Here is a 24,416-nt window from a genome sequence, read left to right as displayed (position 1 = left end):
TATTATGTTCCATTGACACACCAAAATACAAATGGTATATGTATGTATTAAATATATATATAATATGCTTAATAAATTGAAATAAGTACCAAAAAAACTACAATTTCATAATTTTACCAAATTCAGTTAATTTAATTATGACTCTGCAATTTGTGGGATATATAATAACAAATAAGCAAATTTTTAGTTGCGCTCTTACAAAAATTAACAAATTATTATTATTTTTATTATAAATATTAAAGTGTTTTCAATTTTTCTTTTAAATACATTGTGTATATAATAGAATTTGTTAAATTTAATCTATTTAAAATAGAACATTTTTAATATATTTCTGATGCTAGTAATAAAAAGTTGTATTTGTTTGTTCTACATTTTGAGAGTGATATAGAGGAAGGAGAGAATAATCATTGGTGGTGGTGTTTGCATTTTAACTACATCGCTTTTATTTTTGTTTTTAAAAAATTGTTTCAAAAATTGTGTTAAATTGTTTTATGAATAGTAGATATATATTTTTTAATTTAATATATCAAAAAGTCTTTAAGACTTTTTGTATGTTTAATAGACATACATGTAAAGCCATATGGGTATTAATTCTAAAACGTTTGTTTATTTGTTGTTTTTTGCTTGCATAAAATAAAGGAGGCCAAATAGTTTTTTTAATCAAAATAATCGGTTGTATCTTCTTCGGTTGAATCATTTCCTTCATTATCACCTGGTTGCAAGTTTTCGGTGGCACTTCGCACACTTTGTATGAATTCACGCATGGCAAGGACAATATCGGTAAATGATTGGCGCAACACTGCTCCTATATATGTGGATTGTGAAATGAAATTTACAAAAAAGATTTTAAACAAATTGCAAATAAATTTATTAACCTTCTCCAGTGCCAGCAGCTGCATTATCCAAATTCATATTTAATGCCTGTAGATGACGATCAACTTCAGCCACTTCATTGGCAGCATCGGCTGGTACCTGAGCCGCAACTCTTGCTGCAGCTTGTTCCACATTGGCAACAACCTGTTGCTGCTGTTGTTGTTGGGCATCTGCAGCATTGGCTGCGGCGGCAGCATTTTGTAAATTAAATGTGGGTAATAGGGATTGGAAAAACATTGAAACAGAACGATTGCTGGCTGTGGTGGGGCTACTTGATGAAGATTTCCTATATAGAATATAATTTTTTAAAAATATGCTATTTTATTTGTTTGCTATGTTTACCAACCTTTCGTAAAAATTAACTGAATCAAGTGGTGGCAATGGATCATACATCATTATGGGATCTTTCTCCTTGGCCACAAATGGTGCCAATGGCACTTTCTCCTTGTAATCTGAGAGTATAACATGTCGTAATATTGGTCGGGGTGGTTGAACATAACGTGCCGATCTCTTTTGTTTATAGTCTTGTATGACTTCATCTTTACTTTCAATACGATCCAATGCAGCATTAACATTACGCTCCAACCATGGTAAAATGTTATTTTGACGCCAAATAACTTTAGCCCGACAAACGTACAATGAAACCAGTTGATGTAGTGCAGGTGATTGGCTGTAAGATATTATACACTTATGGAGTTAAACAAATAAATATATTTAAACATTTCCTGAATTACCTTCCCGAAACTTCAGAGTTGAAATATGAATTGCTCAATACCCGTTTATCGGTCTGAACGGATAGCTCATCCAATAATGGTTTCAGTACGCCCGGAAACATGAGTAAAGCATATTGCAATGCTTTATCGGCATTTTCATTATCTAAAGTTTTGAAATGGGAAAATATAAGAGAAAAGGAATATGTTACAATTTGGAAAGATAATTGGATTGTGGCAAACTGAACATGGTTTTTGGTCTATAAAAACCATTTGCATTTGTATAATGAATTTAAATTGTTTTCACCTATTAATAACATTTATTGATTTATAGTTTCCTGTTCAATCGTATCATAATAACTTGAAAACTTACCACCATTCAACAAGAACAATGCCAAAGCATACGAATACGCCATATTGGGTAATTGTGATAAATTGCGTACAACATTATACTCTTCGTAGAATTTCACCAACCATGCATGCTGTTTACTGCGTATGGCAAAATAATCAATGATCAAAACCATTGCCAATGGGTCTACTTCAGGATTAAGACTTAGTATTAATTTTGATATTTCAAATGCGGTACGGCAACAAGCACGCGCTTCCAAATATTGAGCATGCTTGAAAAGTACCACAAATAGTGCACGATTTTCTTGACGTCTATAGTCGAGGCGACAATTGCCATTTGTTAGGCTAAAACTTGGATGTAGTGAGGTTTCCAAAACCAGCACAGCTCTTTCGATTAATTCGGCAGCAAGAGAAAAATCTTCTGTCATTTTGCCTACAAAAAGATTAAATAATATTTTAGCTATAAACAGAAATAAAATAATTAAAACAAATATCTTACACATTTCACTTAATTGTATTAACGAATCCACGTGATACGGACAGCGACCAATTAAGTTTATCAAAAAATCAGAATCGGTTCTTTCCAATGCCGATAAAAATAGATTTTGTACACCTTGATAATATTGACTGTGCTCAAAGGCGAACCATTGCACCTTATCCATTGGTCCCACACGAGACGACATTGTCGAGGTGGAGGTTGCATTATCGGGTGCCTGGCATGGTCTCATATTGATTATATTTTTAGTTATTGGTGGCCACGAGTCCTTAGGTGTTACCAAATATGTTGATTTTAATGTCAACTTTTGACGTCCACGTTTGTTTCTAAAAAACAAAAGAAAGTGGAAAATAAATACATGCATTGTATACAATTAATATGTTTTTAGAAATAAGCTATACATACTCGATTTTGACTACACGTTTACCGAATGTACGCCTCATCTCATTTTGTGGATTAAGATTTTTCAATTCCACAGCCAATAAGGATTTGTCAATTTCAATCCTTGGTGTTGTTAATTTTGGATTTTGTGCAGTCGCCGCTGATACTTTGTTAAGTAGAGGATCATCAATATCATTGATAAATTTGTCAGTGAGCTGTATTGAGGGGAGAAGGCAAGAAAATATATATATTGTGGATATGTAAGTAACAATTAAAAAAATGGTTGATGTTTAAACCCATTATAGGATTAAGAAATCGAATAAGCCAATATCTGCAGTTTACTTTTATATTGAATCTATACTTGTAACTATGCACAAATATTCCAATTTTAATACAAGACATCCATCACAGAATAGATATCTGCGTTCCAAGTTTTAGTCACCTAACATATCAAATTATATATTATTCAAATTATATCAAATTACCTCATTATCTTCACTGCTTATATGATTTCCCGTATATTTCGACTTCTTCTTACGCTTCTTCTTTTTCTTCTTCGAAGCAGCTGGACCGGCTTCAAGATTTGTTGCAGCCGAGGCATGTTCAGTTTCATTGTCATCCTCTTTGACTTCACTTTCCGAAAGACTTTGTTGATTCAGCTGGTAGAAATAGAGACAGAAAGGAAAAATCGAAACTATAAATCACACATTGATACTTATCAATATATCTTAAGCTATTACTAAAAAATAACGTATCTCTTGGTATAGTTTTCAATCAATTGTATACATATAACAACCAACATATGTTAAAATGTTGGTTAACAACTAACCTACATTCGTAACAGCATTTTGTGTATAATATGCTACATACATAGGAGGGGAAAAACTCAATAGGTTTTCCATGGGCCCTCAGAACACCCACCCACCCATTGACATGAAAACGGGCAATACGCAAATAACCAATTACAAAACTTACACATCCTTGTAAAATTGTAACTAGTTACCAAGAATCTCTAGTAATTCTTACCAAATCAAAAAAGTTCGATTTTCCCTTGCCACTTTGCAAATCGGGATCATCTTCGCCACCACTGCTCAACAGATTATCCACATCTTCATCATCAAGATTGGGTTGCAGTTCATCGCCACCTTGCAACTTCTTTAAGACTCGGGATGACATACTGGATGCACGTCCTCCTTTTGATTTCTAAGTAAACAGAAAATCGGACGAAAGATTTTTCGATGGATTAGTTTAATATTTTTATATATTTCTTATTTTTCTTCGCAATTTTTTTTAGAATTTTTCTCGAGTTGTGTCGTTTCTAAAGTTGGCAAACAAAAAGATGACACTATCGATAGTTTATTTTGTACGTCAGAATCGATTGACATATAATGCTCTTGATAATATCGATTACTGTCTGATGGTGACTTAACTAATTATGGGCGTTTTTATGGTATGGTACAATTATAAATGGTAACAGCAAATCCCAGCTGACTTGATTCCAACGTAATACTAGTGTCAATATGAAATTGACAAATTATGTTTTTAAAAATCAAACAATAGGAAAATTGCGAACGCATACAATTTGAAATTGTTTTTTTTTTTTTTTTATTAAATGTGTTCCCGTATTCCATTAACTCAATATGCATGCTGGGAAAGTTTGAGGAAGCAAATCTTTATTCATGGAATAACTCGCAATTCCCTGCATTTTCATATGTGTTACACATATAAGTGGCAATGGCTCAATTATAGAAAAGCTGTAGAAGCGATAGAAACATAAATTTGATAGATTTTCATTCATGTTTTTCAAATTTTATTTCGAGGATTCGAAAATATTTCATTTTCAAAATAAATCTAATTTGTTGATAATTTGTTTGTTTGTTTACATTTTTCTGTCAAATTACGTTTACACTAGTATAACTTACAACAATAAATTTCCATGTTGTTGTTGTATTGTTTGTTGTACAACAACAATTGCTGTTACCTTATATTCTATTATTGTACCATGGGAACAGACCATTAATTATTTGGTTATTTTTGTCACTGAGCACATATGGTTCACTCCCGTATTGCAATAATCTACTAATTTTTACTATATTCCTCGACATCATAAAGGAAAAAATTGTTATCGTAGTAAACAATTTTACATTATTGCTTCTTCTGGAACAGACCAATATTGTGCTTAGATTTCGAAGGGGGATAATCTAATGTCAATTTAGAAAGCTGAAATACCTTGCATGAAATATCTGCATGAGAATACCTTGCATAATCATGCCATGATGTCATTGTTGGAGCAAATAAATAGATTACTGCCAGGGGAAACAAAATACAAAACTATAGATGACCAAATTGAATATAACGAAAATGACGCGTGACCATCTAAAAACGTGGACCAGTTGTGGTAGAAAGTTTTTCCAGTACTATTCTTTAAAAAGCGTTTCCAAAATTCTCAAAATATAGAATATTGGGTGGGAAATACCAAAAAGTGGAAATATGAAAAGTAACTTTGTAGTGATGCGTTATTATGTTTTACATTATTAAAAATACATACATTTTTAATAAAAAATTCAAAAATCTCTAATATGTATCTCACTTTTTATGAATAATAATCCTCAATTAAATAATAAGTGCGTGTACTCATTGCTAACGTCCAAATGCTAATATTTACACACGTCACAGGGTGTTTCATAACACACTTATTTTACATGGATATTAATTCTCGATGATTGACATTATTATTTGACACTTTACCATTCTCTGCCATTCTTGTTTTGTTTCGTTGTTTTTGTTTTGGCGCGATTTTTCTTGTATGCAAAAAATATGCCGCATGTGTCGCCATATTGTTGTGCCGGTGTTGCTTAAATTGGTAAATTACGAAGAGACCGACAGTCGCTATATAGCAAGGGTAGAGAACAGTAACTAAAATAAAATAAATAGAATATAATTCTATTAAAAATTAAAAAAATCATACTCTTGTGTTATATTGCAAGAGAATAAAGTATTTTTTAAATAAATTTGAATTTTTTTGCGCAATAGTACTATTTTTTGCAACATTGCGTGCAAAAGTAAGCACGCTTGTCAATTTGCTTGCAGCCGTCTGTGACTTGTCATTCATTTTGTTCTACTCTTTGTGTGTGCATCGGTTTGTTCGATCGGTGGCGTTCTTTATATTTGTCTGGTTGAATATAAAAAGGAAACGATAAAATAAAGGAATTTAGTGCATAAAAATTACAAAACTAAATTGTGCTGGCTTTTAAGCCTTTCTTTCAGTTCGAATTTTTGTTTTTGGGAAAGCAAGAAAGCTGGTATTTTCTTGCATCTTTTTCCCCTCGTTTGGCTGGTGCGTCTTAGCCAGTTAAGCATAGCTAACTATTTGTTGCAAAAGTAATAATAAAAAAAGGAAATCAAGTTAATAGACGTGAAAACAAAAGCATCTTGGTGGTCTATTGTGGATTTCTGGTGTGGTGGCAGCTGATAGCATCCACAATTGAAGCATCAACATGTCGAATATTGTACTGGATAAGGATACATTCTTGAGACGAATAAAGCGTCTCTATGATGAATGGAAGGTGAGTGCGGAAATAATTATTGTGAAATTAATTTATGATGGAAATTATTTAATTGTTTGTGTTATTGTTGTCCCTTCACATTTATGGGAACGATTCCCCAAAAAATATGATAGTGTTATTTGTTCGTTATAATTTTCTCGATTATCTGTTGTAGATGAGTACTCGCTAAAGAGTAACCAATGCTCACAAGGCTGTTGCTTTCATATTCGAGAATTCCGCCAATTAAATGATTGAAGAAAATTATATTCAAATAATATATAAATTACATTATTATTGTTGTTGTTATAGCAATCCTTATCTGGTTGCAGAATGATCCCTCCTTTGCCTAATAAAACACCGATATTTACCACCAATGTTAGACCAAACTTTCGAGGGATCGTCTATAAAATCGTAGTAGAATTTGCTGTAATGAACGTAATGTTGACTTTGTCTCAAATATTTGTATAGTCGCAATACATTTGTACAGTTTCATATTGAGTCACTTTTATATATAAGATTCGGCAGCATTTTGGGTCCAATGTAGATAAATGTTATTGCTACACTTTTAATTATGATCTCCATAAAAAAGAATTAAATGCTTCCTACAAAATATATAAATATAATATATTTCTCAGAACTGAGGTAATGGCACCAGTGAACCATTTTCTTTTCAAGTAGCCCAACTAATTTCATACCCCCACCACTGGGTAGGAGATTAATATTTTCATTCCGTTTGTAGCTGATCGAAATATTCATTTCCGACCCTATAAATAATATGTATTCAGTCTTGATAAGAGCAAATTTATAAGACATTCTAGAGAATACGTAGGTTGTTATTACGCTTATATCCGAAATTGTACATAGCGTTGTATTTTATCTGCAGTCATTTCATCTTCAATTTTATTACAATTATTTATATATATGTTTCTATTTTTACAGCAACCCACCATAACACACGATGATGCCCTTAAGAAGGTCGATTGTATTATGTCTGTAGTGGGTGTGGATGAAGACATTGTTTATTCCAAATCTACTGCATTGCAAACGTGGCTTTTGGGTTATGAATTAACCGATACTATTTCAATTTTTGCCGCCGATGGTGTATATTTTCTAACAAGTAAAAAGAAAATTGAATTCTTGAAACAAATTGAAAATTGCAAAGTTGATGGAGTACCGGAAATAAAACTCTTAGTTAGAGATAGGGTAAGTAACATAACCTATGATATATATCTGTAATGATTTCAAATACAAATTGTCATGGTTTTCTTTGCAGAATGATAAAGACAAAGCCAATTTTGAAAAACTCAAAGAGATCATTAAATCCTCGAAAGAGGGTAAGAAATTGGGTGTATTTATTAAAGATGGTTTTCCTGGGGAATTCTGTGAATCATGGAAGGCCACACTCAAATCAGCTGGTTTTGAAAATGTAGATATTAGTGGGGCCATAGCTTATATTATGTGTCCCAAAGATGAACCGGAAATTAATAATATACGTAAAGCTTCTTTGGTGTCAGTGGATCTGTTCAGTAAATATCTTAAAGATCAAATTATGGATATTATTGATTCGGATAAGGTATGTGGAAATATTTTTGTATTTCCAAAGCAAATTTAAAATTGTTTTTTTCGTATTTATATTTCAGAAAGTAAAACACTCCAAATTATCCGAAGGTGTTGAATCAGCACTGACCGATAAAAAATATGTTACCGGTGTCGACAGTTCATTGCTAGAAATGTGTTATCCACCCATTATTCAATCTGGTGGTCACTACAGTTTAAAATTCTCAGCATTGAGTGATAAAAATCATTTGCATTTTGGTTCAATTGTCTGTTCATTGGGAGCTCGTTATAAATCCTATTGTTCGAATATATCACGTACATTTTTGGTAAATCCAACAGATGAAATGCAAGAGAATTATAATTTCCTTGTTAATGTCCAAGAAGAGATACTCAAGCTATTGAAACCAGGAGCAAAACTCAATGAAATATACGACCATGTTTTGGAATATGTGAAAAAAGAAAAACCAAAACTATTAGATAATTTCACAAAAACTTTTGGTTTTGCAATGGGCATTGAATTTCGTGAAAACTCCATTATCATTGGTCCTAAATGCACGGCAGAAGTAAAAAAGAATATGGTATTTAATGTTAATGTGGGCATATCTGGCCTCACTAATCCCGATGCCCAGGAAAAAGAGGGCAAAACGTATGCACTGTTTATAGGCGACACAGTTTTGGTGGGCGATCAATCACCGGCCAGTATAATGACACCTTCAAAGAAAAAAATTAAAAACATTGGTATTTTCATCAAGGATGACAGTGAGGAAGAGGATGCCGATGAAAAGGAAGAAATAAAAGAAGACAAGAGCCAGGCCATGTTGGGTAGAAGTAAACGTAATACTGTGCTCGACTCAAAACTACGTACCGAAACCAATACGGAAGAGAAACGTAAACAACATCAAAAGGAATTGGCGCAAATACTCAACGAAAAAGCCAAGGAACGTTTGTCCAAGCAAAACGATTCCAAAGAGGTGGAAAAGGTACGTAAAAATACTGCCTCATATAAATCGATGAGTCAAATGCCACGTGAACCAGAGGTGCGGGAATTGAAACTCTATGTGGATAAGAAATATGAAACAGTTATCATGCCGGTCTTTGGTATACCCGTACCATTTCATATATCAACAATTAAAAATATTTCACAATCTGTTGAGGGCGAATACACATATTTACGTATTAACTTTTTCCATCCCGGTGCAACAATGGGTCGTAATGAAGGTGGACAATTTCCCAATCCAGAGGCCACCTTTGTCAAAGAACTGTAAGTAGAGACACATATATTTGAAATATATTTTGAAATAATTTTAATTTCACAATTTTCAGCACCTATCGAAGTACTAATATAAAGGAACATGGTGAAGTTGTGGCACCCTCATCCAATTTAAATAATGCCTTCCGTCTCATCAAGGAGGTACAAAAACGCTTCAAAACTCGCGAAGCCGAGGAACGTGAAAAGGAGGATCTTGTTAAACAGGATACCCTTATATTATCCCAAAATAAGGGTAATCCAAAACTAAAGGATTTGTACATACGTCCCAATATCGTGACCAAACGTATGACTGGCAGCTTGGAAGCTCATACAAATGGTTTTCGTTATATCTCTGTTAGAGGAGATAAAGTGGATATTCTTTACAACAATATCAAGAGCGCGTTCTTTCAACCATGTGATGGTGAAATGATTATATTGTTACATTTCCATCTCAAACATGCCATAATGTTTGGCAAAAAGAAACATGTTGATGTACAGTTCTATACCGAAGTTGGTGAAATCACAACGGATTTGGGTAAACATCAACACATGCATGATCGCGATGATTTGGCTGCTGAGCAGGCTGAACGTGAATTGAGACATAAATTGAAGACGGCATTTAAAAGTTTCTGCGAAAAAGTGGAATCAATGACCAAACATCAAGTGGAATTCGATACACCATTCCGTGAATTGGGTTTCCCTGGTTGTCCATATCGCAGTACTGTTACCCTACAACCCACCTCAGGCAGTTTGGTCAATTTAACAGAGTGGCCACCATTTGTTATTACCTTGGATGATGTTGAATGTGTACATTTTGAACGTGTACAATTTCATTTGAGGAATTTCGATATGGTTTTCATTTTTAAAGATTATCACAAGAAGGTGGCCATGGTTAATGCAGTGCCAATGAATCTATTGGACCATGTCAAGGAATGGTTAAAGTAAGTGGAATTATTTTGTTTGTTTTAACGTCAGTTTTAATGTAATTATGCTTTGTTTTAGCTCTTGTGATATCCGTTACACCGAGGGTATTCAATCTCTTAATTGGGCAAAGATTATGAAAACCATTACCGATGATCCAGATGGATTCTTTGAACAAGGTGGTTGGTCTTTCTTAGATCCCGAATCGGGTAGTGAAGATGAAAATGAGGAAGCCGAATCTGAGGAGGATGAGGCATATGAACCCACAGATTTAGAGTCTGATGCAGAATCCGAAGATGATTCGGAATACTCCGAAGCATCAGAAGATGACAGTGATGAGGATAGTGAAGGTAAATACACACTTTTAAAATTGTCTATAAAATTGTACACATTTTGTTTAAGAAAAATGTGTGTTAAAAATACTATGGTAATGTTGAATCCAAGAAATACTATGGTATTGTTGATTTAACCTAGATGTGCCGAGTATATGTTAAAAACGTTGTATTAATGATTGATAAATCAATAAATAACAGGTGACCTGGATATTTTGTCCTCGGCATATCTGGGTTAACTGTAGAAAATTTAACATCCACATTTTGTATCGAACTGAACTTCCATCAATTTTATTTATCTTCAAAATAATAATAATAAATCGATTTAAAAAATATGTATTTTCTACAGAACTTGGTTCGGATGAAGAATCTGGTAAAGATTGGTCCGATTTAGAACGTGAAGCTGCCGAGGAGGATCGTAATCGTGACTACGATGTCGATGTCGATAGAAAACAAAATGGCAAACATCATTCTAAACACTCGAAGAGTTCAAAACACAGGTAAGACAAGTTTACGTTTTATATATTATTCAGTTTCTTTTTTATTGTAATTGAGTAGGAAATAATTATAAAAAAATATTTTTCGTTTCGATATATTCATTTGTTTGATTTGATTGCAAATTTTTTACTGAGATATTTCTGCTTCGATATTTACATTAACTATTATTGACATTTTATAACAATTTGTTGTTTATTAACTTGATTATGAACAGTCGCCGAGATCGAGCTGTACAAGAGCAAAACCATAAAAAACATCGTAAATCTCATTCCTCAACTTCGGCGAATGCCACATCGAAATCTGCAAAACACACAAATAGGTTTGTGATTATTGTCTTAAACTCCAAACCCAAAATCCCTTTGCTCCATATAACTCTCCTACACATACTCAATTTGATTTAAGAACAAATAAAATGTTGTTATTGGTTTGAAAAATGTTAACAAAAGCGATATTACATATTTTTCTAAATTTCACACACATACACGTCGTCTTAGCTTTAAATATATTAGGAAAAAAGATTTGTTGAAATGCTAACAATATTTTTTGTTTTTTTTTTTTCATTCTTTCGTAACTAGCCCCGTGAAATCATCCCATAAGGATAAACATCACGATCGCAGTCGTGATAAACATCATTCCTCGTCCTCGTCGCACAAAGATAAAGATCGCGACAAGAATCGTCATCATCACAGCAGCAGTAGTAGTAGTCATAAACGTTCTCGAGATGATAGTCGAGACGGTGGCCACCATAAATCTAAGAAATCGCGTCATTAAATATCACATTGTCGTTCATATTTCTAATTTAATAGAACTCCCTTTAAGTTTTCTCTATTTTGTAAACCCCTATTTTCTACTTCCTATCCATTCTCGTCTATTCCGTCATGTTTTTTTCATCATAATTTTCAACCGTTAAATATACTGTTTCTATTATAAACTTTTTTAAGTTTGTCGTTTATTTTTTCAGTTGTTACTTTCCATTTAGAGTTCAAAACTAATTGAAATAAAAATTTTGTCTTGTTGCTAAAAAAAGTTTTACTTTAAAATATTATTTTTTCTCGTTATTATATTTGCACTTGTCCCGGGACAAATACAATTTTTTTTCCAAAGTTTAATACTTTTTTTATTATTATTCCATAAAAAATTCAAATTTTTTCTAAGCAAGATTTTAAGTTTTTTAAAAAAGTAATAGTAACAATAAAAACAAATGTTCAGAAAGACTTAATGCGTTTTGTCATTTATTTTAGGGGGAGTGAAATAAAATGTATTTTTTTTATTCATATTCTTCGCATGGAAGATTATTATTTAATTGATGTGATAGTTGTTCAACTTTTCACATGTGTCATCAACAACAGGACCCGGAGCCATAATCATGTAATGATTCACATTCCGCAGTCCATTTGGAAAACATTTGTAACGATATCTCGCATGACTGCTCCATATGTGAGTATTACCTCCACTATTTACCCACATGGTCTGAAGATTTATAAGGGCCTATAGGAAAACGTGGACATATATATTACATTTCCAACACCAACCATCCCAGGAGTAGTAGCAATGTATGTGCAAAATTTCAAAGTTCTATCTTTAATATTTCGATCTCTATGGTGATTTCGATAAACAGCAAGGTGAATAGGTAAAATCGACATGGAATTTTACTTCAATCAAGAAGATGTAAACAGTAAAGGATTACCGGCGACTGTTGTGTAACGGTATTTATGATTTTTAAATAAATACCGATTATTGAACTTAAGGATGTTCTCAATTTCTCAATTTTTTTTTATTGATTTAGAAAATTCTCCCACTATTCCATAAAACAATATACAACAACAACACTAAACAATAAACACCCAGTATTTTACTTTTTCTTAAATTTTGCACTAATACTACGATAATGGGTTGAAGTGTCATTATCACCACCCACCATGTTCTTTGTTAGTGTCGTTGTACCACTGACACTGGTGCATTTTCTCAAACCAAATGGACGTTTTACATCGAACATATTACGGGTCTTGTTGATGGGAAAACGCATTTTATTCTTTAGCCAGCTGGTAAATGCCCTTTCATTATCGTGCATTTTACGCATTTCTTCTTCGCTGGTCTTAAGCGTTTCTTGCAACAGCGAATGTTGTTTTCGGCGTAATTTTTGTTCACGCTCCAATAGCTGATCCCGCGACAAACCGTATTCAGATAAATATCCAGTGTATTTGGGTAATTTTTGTTGGGCATTTTTAAATTCACAACAGGTTTTATAGTGCAACTTTAGATCGGTTACCTCTGGTGGAGGTAGAAAACGCCGATTGTTGTTGTTGTTCCTATACGGTGATGTGGTGGAACCAACAACATTGGAATTTTTAGTTTTACGTTTAAACGAGAAACGTTTGTGAAAGGGAATGCGACGAGAACGGTGATTGCTGGATTTCATGTCGGAGCACGTTAAGGAGGCTTTGTCACAGTCGAATGTGTCATCAGGTAAGTACGATGCCACAATAATTGAAAGTTTATCATCATCCTCATCATCTTCTCCATTTTCATCATATTCATTTTGATCCGTGGGGTCTTCATTTTGTGGAGTATTTGAGGGATTTTCTACGGGATACTCTTCATGATCACTATCCTCCAACAATGATTCGTTACAATTAAAATCTACAGCGTCATCGAGATTGTCAAGGTTGAAATTATTATTTTCAATATATTCCTCGTCTTCGTTTTCGTTATCGGATATTAACAGGTTTGTTAGACTTTTATTATCCTGTTCGTCGTCTTCGCAATAATCAAATGTGATTTGTTTTAACATTTTACGTTGCACCGTGCCAGGACTCTCACAGCTAGTGGTTGTATTATTTTCCATATCCATAATGAGAATATCTTCACAAATTTCTTCTATAACTTCTTCAACATGTGGAGTGGCCATCACTTCTTCGTTTTGGTTGGTTTGAGGTTCCTCCATGGCATCATTGTTTTCTTCATTTTCAATTTCTTGTTGGGGACTTATTTCCTCTTCTGTTATAATTTCTAATTTTCGGGGACTAATATTTTCATTTGCGGTTGCATCTTCTGGTTCTTGATTTGTAGCTACTTGTTCTTCATCTTCTTTATTATCCTGGCCTTTGCCTAACTTATTTTCCAATTCTTGTAGACTAATACCGCTCAGCGGCTCATACACTTCCAAATTGGCTGCAAAACTAACTTTGCGACTGCCATTTAAGGCCATCAATTCCAAATTATTTTCACCATCACCTTCGTCGTTTTGTTGGGCAAACAGTTCCTTATTGGCTTCCTTTATTTTATCCACAATGTTGTATTCATTGACCGGTTTTAAAACTATAAAAAATAACATTTCAACTAATAATTTCATTTTTCAAGATAAAATACGATACTCACAATAGACCTCACAATCCTCATCTGATTCGGTTTCATGTTCATATATCTCTGTCATGTCTTTAGTTCCTGGACTATTTGTTCAAACTGCGTGTTCTATTCTTTGTTTTACAGATATTTTTGACATGAATATTGGAAAAGTAATAGTCGTATCCTACTCACCACCACCCACTTTATTAGTTTTTGGCGAATATTGGTTTCTCAATCAATTACAAGTCATGCAGCACTTAATATTTTCGTTATATATCTACGATTTTTATTACTTTTGCCATTTGTTCTTTTCTATTGTTTACATGAAATAATTTGGGTCATAAATTTATTTTCTTCTTGCCACAATTTCTTCAAGTTGAACTTCGCATAGGAAGAAGCTATCAAACAATTCGTAATTTAATTCCAACTTTGTTTTTCAGAATTTTTTTATTGTAGTTACAACTGTAGTTTGTGGTAATGAAATAAAGTTCTGACTGGGAATATTTTTGATGCATACCTGTACACCATCTAGCATACCATCATCGGCAATATTGTTTTACCAACAATTCCGTTCACCTGGGTAACCAAGGCGTAGTCAGTCAATAAATAAACAAATAAAACAAGCAATATTCCATAATGTTTGATCGATGTACTGCAAAATTTCTCATTAACCCTGTATTAACCTTAAAGGGGAGTGAATATTTTTGGAGAAATTTGACTGCTTGTGTTACAAAAAAAAATCTTTAGGTCTAACATATGTTTATTACATATTAAGGAAGTTATTTAGTTTTTGGATCATAAGTATATTTTCATTATACATAAAGGTTTTATATCGATATACATATAAGTGGGAGATTTAAAATATCAGTTAGTAATAAAATACCGTGTGATTGTTGTTATATTTTTGCTAATATTTAACTATTTACAAAGTACAGGGTATTATGTCTTTGTGCATATGTTTGTAACAGGCAAAAGGAAACGAGATAGACCCATAGTTCATTATATCCTACACAACTATGTTGTCAGGGTATTATAGCTTTGTGCAGCTGAGTCGATCTAGACATGTGTGTCCGTCCGTCCGTCTGTCCATTATAATTTGTAAACACGATACAAGCCACAGTTATGGACCAATCTTTGCATGTTTGATGGGTTCTGGTCAATAAAGACCCCTATTGTTTTTGGTAAAGATCGGTTAATATTTAGGGGATGAAATGAACCAAATACTAAATTTTTGTCGGTTTTTCTGGTCGCTTCAGAGACCGCAATTATGGCCCGAACATCGTAAAATTTTTCATGGAAAAGGGGATCGGGCCAAAAAATAATCATGCCTATTTTGATAAAGATCGTTCAACATTTAGCGGGTCAACTGGACCCTGACTTTTGTGTGAAAAATTACAAAATTTGAATTCTATGGCGTATATATTTGCTCCTAGTAGACATATACCCGAGAAGTTGATAGTATATCCAAGAGGAGTGTCTGACCTTTAAATTGATACCAATTATATGGATATATGTACTCTGATGTGGGAGTTATACGTAATTAGGTAAAGGTGACTATGTGCATAGTATTACTATTACTCCATTAGAGGACGGAAATGTACATGAAGTTCCGATTATGATCAAGGACGAAGCCTATATTTTTCGGTGAAATTGAGATTTCATACAGGGGGTGCAATGAACAGAAAACTTCAATTTTGTCAGATTTTCTAGTCGTTCTAGAGGCAATTATTATATGCAGAACATCACATATTTTACAAGGTGAAGAGGATCTGACCAACAACTTAGAGCGGCTGTTTAAATGATGATCGGTCAATATTCCAAGGGTCAAATCAACTAAAACCTAAAGTGACCAATTTTTTATTTTATGGCGTAAAAATTCACATCAAGAAAACAATTTTTGGAAAATATGCCAGGGTTAGAAAGTGGACTTGTTGATCTATAATTGGTAAATGGGTGAAAATATCACGAAATATTGCCCAGTCTCAGAATATAGAACCGCAGAAATTTTGCTTTTCGTGGTAGTTGTGTAGGGTATCATATGATCGACCCCGTCTGACAATACTGCTCCGCTCACTGGTTTTGAGAATATGCCTGTTGGTGTTAAATTGTAAACAAAGTACAGGTCGCATTTATAATCCGAATTGGATGAAATTTGCCACAGCTCATATATTTGGCCCAAGGACGAACCCTATTGAAATTGAGAAAAATCGGTTCAGATTTAGATATCGTTTTCATATATATTTTCGTCCGAATGGTGCACCAAAGTCCCTATATATCGTTCGTTTTGCACGAAATTTGGCATAACGTACTGAATTGAGCCTAGAATGATGTGTGCTAAGTTTCGTAAAAAATCGGTTCAGGTTTAGATGTAGCTCCTCCCATATATATTTTCGTCCGATTTAATGTAAATAATGCACCGATTAATTATGCGTCCGATTTAATGTAAATAATTTGGTATGACACACTGAATTGAGCCTATAGTGATGTCTGCCAAGTTTCGTGAAAATCCGTTCAGATTGAGATATCGCTCCCATATGTATTTTCGTCCGAATGGTGCACCAAAGTCCCTATATATCTTTCGTTTTGCACGAAATTTGGCATAACGTACTGAATTGAGCCTTAAATGATGTCTGCCAAGTTACGTGAAAATCGGTTCAGGTTTAGATATAGCTCCCATATATAGTTTCGTCCGATTTTATGTAAATGGTGCACCAAAGTCGCTATATATCTTTCGATTTGCACGAAACTTGGCATAACGTACTGAATTGAGCCTAGAATGATGTGTGCTAAGTTTCGTGAAAATCGGTTCATGTTTAGATATAGCTCCCATATATAGTTTCGTCCGATTTTATGTAAATGGTCTATATCTTTCGATTTGCACCAAACTTGACATAACGTACTGAATTGAGCCTAGATTAATGTCTGCCAAGTTTCGTGAAAATCGGTTCAGATTTAGGTATAGCTCCCATATGTATTTTCGTCCGATTTAATGTAAAAGGTGCACAAAGTCCCTATATATATTTCAATTTGGAATTTTGTCCCATTGTAACAAACGAATGACATGTTTATGGCTTGATCTAAGTCGATTCACATTTAAATAAATATCACATATTTTAGTTCATCCAATTTCATGTTAATAGTCCTGTTTAATATACCCATAGTGGTGAAGGGCGTCATATAGTCGGCGCCGTCCGACTTTACTACTTTCCTTACTGTTTTTTTATATGTTCAGGATCTTTAAATTTTGCTAAATATTAATATTAGGAGATCGACCATAACACATCGCATTTCAGATGTTTGATGGTTATCAAACTTCTTTGCATATAATGTTCAATACGTTTGGACATAGACTCTCGTCATTTTAAGATATGCTGTAGGTTATAGCCATATTTTTCAACATCTAGCTATGCCATGGTGTATTGATACCTAGAAAACAAAATACCAAACTGCAAGCATCATGGTAGGAAAATTGGGCTATCTTTTTATTTAAATATTTCAACAATATTTTTTTTTTTGCAAACAATAGAAATGTTTCCTTTTGAAATGATTCATGATTCTTTCCTCCTCATCTCATGTACTTACCCAATTCTTGGCAATTAAGGAAACCAAAAATAAAACTTTGACATGTCATTAATAGTTTTATGTTAATTGTATTTCCTTTATTCGTTTTTTTTTTGCATTATAATTAAACCTACTTAATGAATACGTGTGTATGCGTGTATGTTTGGGGGTTTATTGTTTGTTTGTTTGGATGTGTTAAGAAGAATTTATTGCACAGGTTATTTCTTTTTTTGTTTGTTTCTTATTTTTGTTATCCTTAAGCTCTAGAGAATAGGCAAAGGAAAGGAAGAAAACGAAAAAATGCAAATCATTTCCATTTCCTTGAAATGAAGCTCGTAAGTTTTGTTTAATGATTTTGTGTCAGTGATTAAGTAGTAATGACTTATTGTGTAAATATGTAATTTTTATTTTGTCATGTAATTATAATTTTAGTGTTGAACTTTAGCAGTTGTGTGTGTGTTCCTTAACAATTTAAGAAAAAGTCATTGTACAATAATATGTTTTGTGTTCAGAAAATATTTGCAGTTTTGTTACCATTGATTTTTAACATTATTTTTTTTTGCTTGGATTTTTTCCCTTTTTTGGCACATTTATTTTTTCTTGAATGAGCGTCCTGGTGTTGTTGTTTCTATTTTCTTTAAATAAATTAAATTTTATAAAATAAGTACCCAGAATTCCTTGCAGAATTGACGAAACCAAAGAATTTGTTTATAAATATTTCAGATTTACTTAAAATAAACAATTTTAATCATAAGAAAAGATTTTTCTTTTGTTAATTTCCTAATATTACTATGAAGTGCAAAATGTGTATTTTTATTTAATACTAATTTATTTTTCTGCATTTGTTTTTTATTTGCATGTATAGAATTTTCAAAATTGGTAATTAAAAATTATTAATAATGCATGTTTTTATGTGAAACTCTGTGGGAGATTTTACACCTACTTCAAAAATAATAAAAACTTAAAGTTAAGGGTATTATGTATTTGTAAAATTGTATGAGTTAATATGCCAATAAGCAAATCGTCACAGATTAAATTTAGAAAATATATTATTTTTGAAAATATTTAATATTTTAGGGGACGGTTAATTGATTGATATAATTTTTTAATGTGTCGGTAGGTAACAACATGTTTTTAGGTTTCTTCGAAACACTTGCTAAACGGAAATAATAACAAAAAATTACATAATATTAAGATTAGTAATTTAAATAATTAAAAAAAAAAAAATGTAAAAAAATATTTCTGTAATTTACTTACATACATCATAGAGCACTAGGCAAAATTTTTCTTTGGAAATCGTGGATTTGTAAATGAGTGAAAATCAATAAAAAAAATTGGAAATTTTATATTTTTTAACGATGTTCACATGGAAAAATATTCGTATAGTTGCCAGTACATTGAATATGGACTAAGAAGGTGGTAGTACAAGAAAATATTGAGTCTAGAAGTTACCTATGTCTATGGATAATATAAACGCCTACGTTCCCAAATTAGCACGGCATACTTCACAGCGGCTAGTGTGGAGTTAATCAAAGGAGTGAAATCCTTTATCTTACAACATGACATACATGATATATTAATGGCTGTTACACACTTTTGCACGACATGGGTGAGTTCATATCAAAAAATTATTGTTTAATGTTGGTATTAACCCAAATTTATATTTGCAGACTTCTGACAGATAACAAATCCATCTAATCCGGATACATGTGGGTACAGAGAAGAAAACAGCTGGCCAATTGAAAATCATGGCGTCCTCTTACACATTTTCAAATCCTTGATAATACGGAATAATCCGCCATCATACGGATTAAGCCTTAATCCGGGATAATACGGATTAAGGCTTAATCCGAGATAATCCGGATTAAGGCTTAATCCGGGATAATCCGGATTAATTCGGGATAATCTGGAGTAAGGCTTAATCCGGGATAATCCGAGATTAATCCGAGATAATCCAGATTAAGGCTTAATCCGGGATAATCCGGATTAATTCGGGATAATCGGGAGTAAGGCTTAATCCGGGATAATCCGGATTAAGGCATAATCCGAGATACTCCGGATTAAGGCTTAATCCGAGATAATCCGGATTAAGGCTTAATCCGGGAGTAAGGCTTAATCCGGATTAAGGCTTAATCCGGGATAAACCTGATTAAGGCTTAATCCGGAATATTTTTTCCAAGGACCATCCATACAAGGCGTGGATTTTTTAAAGGAATATTTTTCCAACGACCATCCATGCAAGGCGTGGATTTCGTAAAAGAATATTTTTTCCAACGACCATCCATGCAAGGCGTGGATTTCGTAAAAGAATATTTTTTCCAAGGACCATTCATACAAGGCGTGGATTTTTAAAGGACCATCCAGGCTTAATCCGGATTATCTCGGATTAAGCCTTAATCCGGATTATCCCGGATTAATCGTTAAGCCTTAATCCCGATTATCCGGATTAAGGTTTAATCCGGGATAATCCGGATTAAGGCTTAATCCGAGATAATCCGGATTAAGGCCTAATCCGGGATAATCCGGATTAAGGCTTAATCCGAGATAATCCGGATTAAGGCTTAATCCGGGATAATCCGAATTAAGGCTTAATTCGGGATGATCCGGATTAATTCGGGATAATCGGGAATAAGGCTTAATCCGGGATAATCCGGATTAAGGCTTAATCCGGGATAAACCTGATTAAGGCTTAATCCGGAATATTTTTTCTAAGCACCATCCATACAAAGCTTGGATTTTTTAAAGGAATATTTTTTCAAGGACCATCCATACAAGGCGTGGATTTCGTAAAAGAATATTTTTTCCAAGGACCATTCATACAAGGCGTGGATTTTTAAAGGACCATCCAGGCTTAATCCTGATTATCTCGGATTAAGCCTTAATCCGGATTACCTCGGATTAATCCTTAATCCGGATTATCCCGGATCAAACGTCAATCCGGATTAATCCAGATTAAGACGGATTATCCGGATTAAGGTTTAATCCGGGATAATCCGGATTAAGGCTTAATCCGGATTAAGGCTTAATCCGGGATCATCCTGATTAAGCCTTAATCCGGGATAATCCGGATTAAGGCCCAATCCGGGATAATCCGTATTAAGGCTATCCGGGATAATCCGGATTAATTCGGGATAATCGGGAGTTAGGCTTAATCCGGGATAATCCGGATTAAAGCCTAATCCGGGATAATATGGATTAAGGCTTAATCTGGGATAATCCGGATTAAGGCCTAATCCGGGATAATCCGGATTAGGGCTTAATCCGGGATAATCCCGGATTTTTATGCTCCACTGTGTGCATGAATTATACGATTTGTAGATGACTTTGAAATATTTTTCCGCCTGTCAGTTTGACTGATTTTATATAATTTTTGCACATCGCAATATTTTATCCAAATTAGATGATATTCTATTTGGTACTTCCAAAAAAAGAAACCGGTAAAGAATAGTAAAGTTCGGCCGGACCCAACTTGTTATACCCTTCACCTTGAGGTTGACATTATTAATACTTAATAGCGATCGTGATTTTTATATGGTAGCAATGCCATCTTGTATTGATACCAAGAAAATGAAATTCCAAACTACATACACTCTGGTAGGAAAATTGGTCTAGAACCGAGGCTTGCCTTGTGTATGGCGAAACATGGACTGTGAATATCATGGAGAATATACCTTTGAGTAGGTGCTATAGCCAAATATTGATGTATATTTATAATTTTTGAAACACACAAAATATGAAGACAATGAAACAAATATAAAAACTTAGAAATCATAACCAAAAAGAAATGTAATTGAAATAAAACAAAAGAAATTTTAAATTATAAAAATTATTATTTTTTTTTTCGATTTAATTTTTTTTTAAATATAAATTGGTGTTTTTTGTTGAAAATGTTTTTTTTTAATAAATCTTTTTTTTACAAAATTTTCGCAAATAATATTCTTCCGATTTGTTCATTATAAAAATATTTAATTTTATGTATTAATTACAAGCTACGTACATAATATGTATACATATTTTTAAAAATGAGCATCTAAATATAAAACATGATTTTTTTTTTGATTCTTAATTTGTAAAAATTTTTGTTATTCCTAAAATGAAAGAATAGATAATTTAAATAACGAATGTATGTATATGTGTAATTTAAAATGTGTATACAATTATTTATGATTTTGTTCATTAATATATAAATTAATATTTTGTTTGTCTATACAACCCATATATAATGCTTAAGATATTGTTATGAAAATAATTAAAAAAAAGAAGAAAATAGTAGAAGATAAAAAAGGAAATGTGGGGAAAATTGTGGTAAGGGTTGGTATGGAATTTGGTTGGATGTGTTAGGTTAGGTTTTTATAAAAATTGTTTTTCTACTACAGACAAAGAAGGACAATAGCATGATTTTAAACATTTCAAAACTGGAAATACCTTCCATTAATGGAGTTCACTAGAAATATACGTATTTATTACGCCACGAAGTATTTGCCAAATACCCATTAAATATATATATATATATATATATATATGTATATATATATGTATATATATATGTATATATATGTATACATATACATATATGTATATATTCTTGATCAGATTAAAATTCTATGCCCATCCGTATGTCTTTTTTGTGTTTTTTTACAAAATATATATTTTTATGAGATAGTGTCTATTATTTTTTAATTTCAATTTTATATTATGTCTTTGTGTAGATTTTGGCCTTTGTTTTCTGTAATTTCCTTGAGAAAATTGCCCCTGTTCTATATGAAAATTAATCTCAAACAAATTTCAAATTCTTATCATTTTGTTCGTTTTTTTAACTTCCATGATGCATCACAGGTTGTATAAGCTTTGGAATAGATGATCCCAGTTTTTCTGTAATTACCCTAATCTTATACATATCCAACCAAATGGACTAGGAAACTTTTAAAAACATTTTTGGTTAAAAAAAATTATGAGAATGATGTATAATGAATGGGAGTGTGTGTGTAGAGGACATACATATTTATTGATAGGTTAAGGAAATATAGCCAGATGGTATTTTTTAAATTTTGAAGAAAATTTACATTTCAAAAGAAACAAAATTATTTCGCATTAAAAAACCTTTATGTTTTATTCGTATTTTTATCTCTCTTTTTTATTGTAAGCAGTGTTTTTTTTATACTTAATTCAATAAGATATAGTAATAATAATAATTATATAAGTTTGTTTAGATTTCTTCATTTTTTATATTTTAATTTAGTTTTTAAACTATGTCTTAGAGTAATTAAAAATATATAGTCTTTCGTATTCAAAATCTTAAATTATAAAATGATTAAAAAACAAGAGTATAAAACATTTTACAAATTATTTGATTTTTTTTTTGATATACACATTTCGACACAATAAGTTAAGGAAGGTGTAACTAGGATCATTGGCATGCTTATAGATTCTATAATGATCCCACAGCGTAAGGTGCCACACCATAATTTGGTTAACTTTGATTTTCACGATGAAAACCCGCCCCCAATGATTGGAGTTCATTATTTTGTGTGGAAACCTCAAAAAAAAGATTGAAACATTTAAACAATTTTCATTTTGTTTTCGTTTTCAACATGCCTTGCACTGTTTATTTTTCGTTTTTTTTTCTCTTTTTTTGTATTTAAATAAGGTGGGTATACTTAAAAAAACGTTTGATGAAAAACACAAAAAACGAACTTTCTATTAACCCCCCGACTACTGTCTCTTTGTTGCTTACCAAAAAAAACAAATTTATAAAATAAAATAATACATTACAATATTCTAAATACCCACCATTGGACAAAAAATTCGTTACTTCGTTTCACTCCCTCCCTCTCGTTTTTTGTTTTCTCTAAGAACTAAGTTTTTTTTTTATAATTGTACAAAGTAATGTAAAAAAATGGTAGAGATTTCTTGCATGTGTTGGTGTGTGGGCGTGTGTGTGGTTTGTTTTCTAATTTGTTTCCGTTTCATTTGAAAACTGTTTTTATGTAAACAATGGCAAATGATAGAAATCAAACCCTCGATAACCCTTTGCCGCCAGCCATATATAGACCACATGATAGGCACCGGGTATAAAACATATTAGACCCGCCACAAAGAATACAACACCCTGTGATGTATTCGCTGGATCGGCCACGGCAAATGTGCCCATCACAAAAAGTCCAGTGCCAACAATGAGTAGGGTAACAGCGGCCAAGACAGTGCGCCAATTTTCTCGTACCTTTGGATGCCGCCAACAATATGTGCTAACTTCGTCTGTGGAGATGTTGCCATATTCTTGTATTAGGGAATCACTGTCACGTGATGTGGTATCTTCGGTATATTTGTTGTAGCCCCTGAAAGGAAACAATACAATAAATAAAAAAAATGAGTAAATTGGAAAACATAAAAAAAACATCAACATTATTATAAAGTGTGAAAAAGTTATAAAGATCGGCCGGGAGGAATTTTTTATATACTCCACTATAGGCATACTGACAGTTATTTGAAATTGAATGATTTTGAGAAGTGTTGGTAAACGACCGCGATCTTAATAAAGAGTACATTACAAATAAATGGACCCTCCACCTGGCACCAGAAATACTAAATTTAAACAACTTT

At 32.7% G+C, this 24,416-nt stretch overlaps 4 protein-coding genes across 5 annotated transcripts; 1 reads left to right on the top strand and 3 right to left on the bottom strand.

The window, feature by feature from the left end:
- Nucleotides 1-656: 656 nt before the first annotated feature.
- LOC133321672 (ribosome quality control complex subunit TCF25) lies at nucleotides 657-3,984 on the bottom strand. Its single transcript, XM_061530754.1, has 9 exons — nucleotides 3,835-3,984; nucleotides 3,294-3,467; nucleotides 2,833-3,023; nucleotides 2,431-2,753; nucleotides 1,957-2,364; nucleotides 1,608-1,749; nucleotides 1,220-1,543; nucleotides 876-1,159; nucleotides 657-805 (listed from the first exon to the last, which is right to left on the bottom strand). The coding sequence occupies exons 1-9, from the start codon at nucleotides 3,982-3,984 to the stop codon at nucleotides 657-659; spliced, it is 2,145 nt and encodes a 714-aa protein (XP_061386738.1).
- Nucleotides 3,985-6,296: 2,312 nt separating this feature from the next.
- LOC133321674 (FACT complex subunit spt16) lies at nucleotides 6,297-11,736 on the top strand. 2 transcript variants are annotated; one of them, XM_061530756.1, is made up of 9 exons: nucleotides 6,297-6,374; nucleotides 7,293-7,556; nucleotides 7,627-7,926; nucleotides 7,994-9,171; nucleotides 9,234-10,100; nucleotides 10,162-10,430; nucleotides 10,762-10,912; nucleotides 11,125-11,229; nucleotides 11,486-11,736. In XM_061530756.1, the coding sequence occupies exons 1-9, from the start codon at nucleotides 6,306-6,308 to the stop codon at nucleotides 11,679-11,681; spliced, it is 3,399 nt and encodes a 1,132-aa protein (XP_061386740.1). In that variant the 5' UTR covers nucleotides 6,297-6,305; the 3' UTR covers nucleotides 11,682-11,736. The 2 variants fall into 2 exon arrangements, with proteins under 2 accessions (XP_061386740.1, XP_061386741.1); XM_061530757.1 differs by lacking the exon at nucleotides 11,125-11,229.
- A 1,026-nt stretch (nucleotides 11,737-12,762) lies between these two features.
- Nucleotides 12,763-14,398, bottom strand: LOC133321671 (uncharacterized). Its single transcript, XM_061530753.1, has 2 exons — nucleotides 14,289-14,398; nucleotides 12,763-14,228 (listed from the first exon to the last, which is right to left on the bottom strand). Exons 1-2 carry the CDS (start codon nucleotides 14,341-14,343, stop codon nucleotides 12,763-12,765), a joined length of 1,521 nt encoding a protein of 506 aa, XP_061386737.1. The 5' UTR covers nucleotides 14,344-14,398.
- A 9,401-nt stretch (nucleotides 14,399-23,799) lies between these two features.
- LOC133321675 (transmembrane protein 134-like) lies at nucleotides 23,800-24,156 on the bottom strand (the record flags this gene model as incomplete). Its single annotated transcript, XM_061530758.1, has 1 exon — nucleotides 23,800-24,156. A coding segment is annotated over one exon (357 nt), but the record flags the coding sequence as incomplete, so codon positions are not given.
- Between the last annotated feature and the right edge of the window lie 260 nt (nucleotides 24,157-24,416).

The sequence above is a fragment of the Musca vetustissima genome, unplaced genomic scaffold (assembly GCF_032173495.1).
Source record: "Musca vetustissima isolate MV318-11 ecotype Yass unplaced genomic scaffold, APGP_CSIRO_Mvet_v1 utg6918, whole genome shotgun sequence".
Classification (NCBI taxonomy): Eukaryota; Metazoa; Arthropoda; class Insecta; order Diptera; family Muscidae; genus Musca; species Musca vetustissima.
The sequence above is the reverse complement of the archived record's forward strand: the minus strand, read 5'-3'. Positions and strand labels throughout refer to the sequence as shown.

What these genes read in the sequence shown, in the direction of transcription:
- LOC133321674 (XM_061530756.1), top strand. Translation starts at nt 6,306, where the DNA reads ATGTCGAATATTGTACTGGATAAGGATACATTCTTGAGACGAATAAAG. An exon ending in AACTCTTAGTTAGAGATAGG is followed by an intron (nt 7,557 to 7,626) that starts GTAAGTAACATA and finishes TTTTCTTTGCAG; the next exon opens with AATGATAAAGACAAAGCCAA. An exon ending in GCCACCTTTGTCAAAGAACT is followed by an intron (nt 9,172 to 9,233) that starts GTAAGTAGAGAC and finishes CACAATTTTCAG; the next exon opens with CACCTATCGAAGTACTAATA.
- LOC133321672 (XM_061530754.1), bottom strand. Translation starts at nt 3,984, where the DNA reads ATGTCATCCCGAGTCTTAAAGAAGTTGCAAGGTGGCGATGAACTGCAA. An exon ending in AAACGTGTAGTCAAAATCGA is followed by an intron (nt 2,754 to 2,832) that starts GTATGTATAGCT and finishes TTTGTTTTTTAG; the next exon opens with AAACAAACGTGGACGTCAAA. An exon ending in AACTCTGAAGTTTCGGGAAG is followed by an intron (nt 1,544 to 1,607) that starts GTAATTCAGGAA and finishes AATATCTTACAG; the next exon opens with CCAATCACCTGCACTACATC.
- LOC133321671 (XM_061530753.1), bottom strand. Translation starts at nt 14,343, where the DNA reads ATGACAGAGATATATGAACATGAAACCGAATCAGATGAGGATTGTGAG. An exon ending in TGAGGATTGTGAGGTCTATT is followed by an intron (nt 14,229 to 14,288) that starts GTGAGTATCGTA and finishes TATTTTTTATAG; the next exon opens with TTTTAAAACCGGTCAATGAA.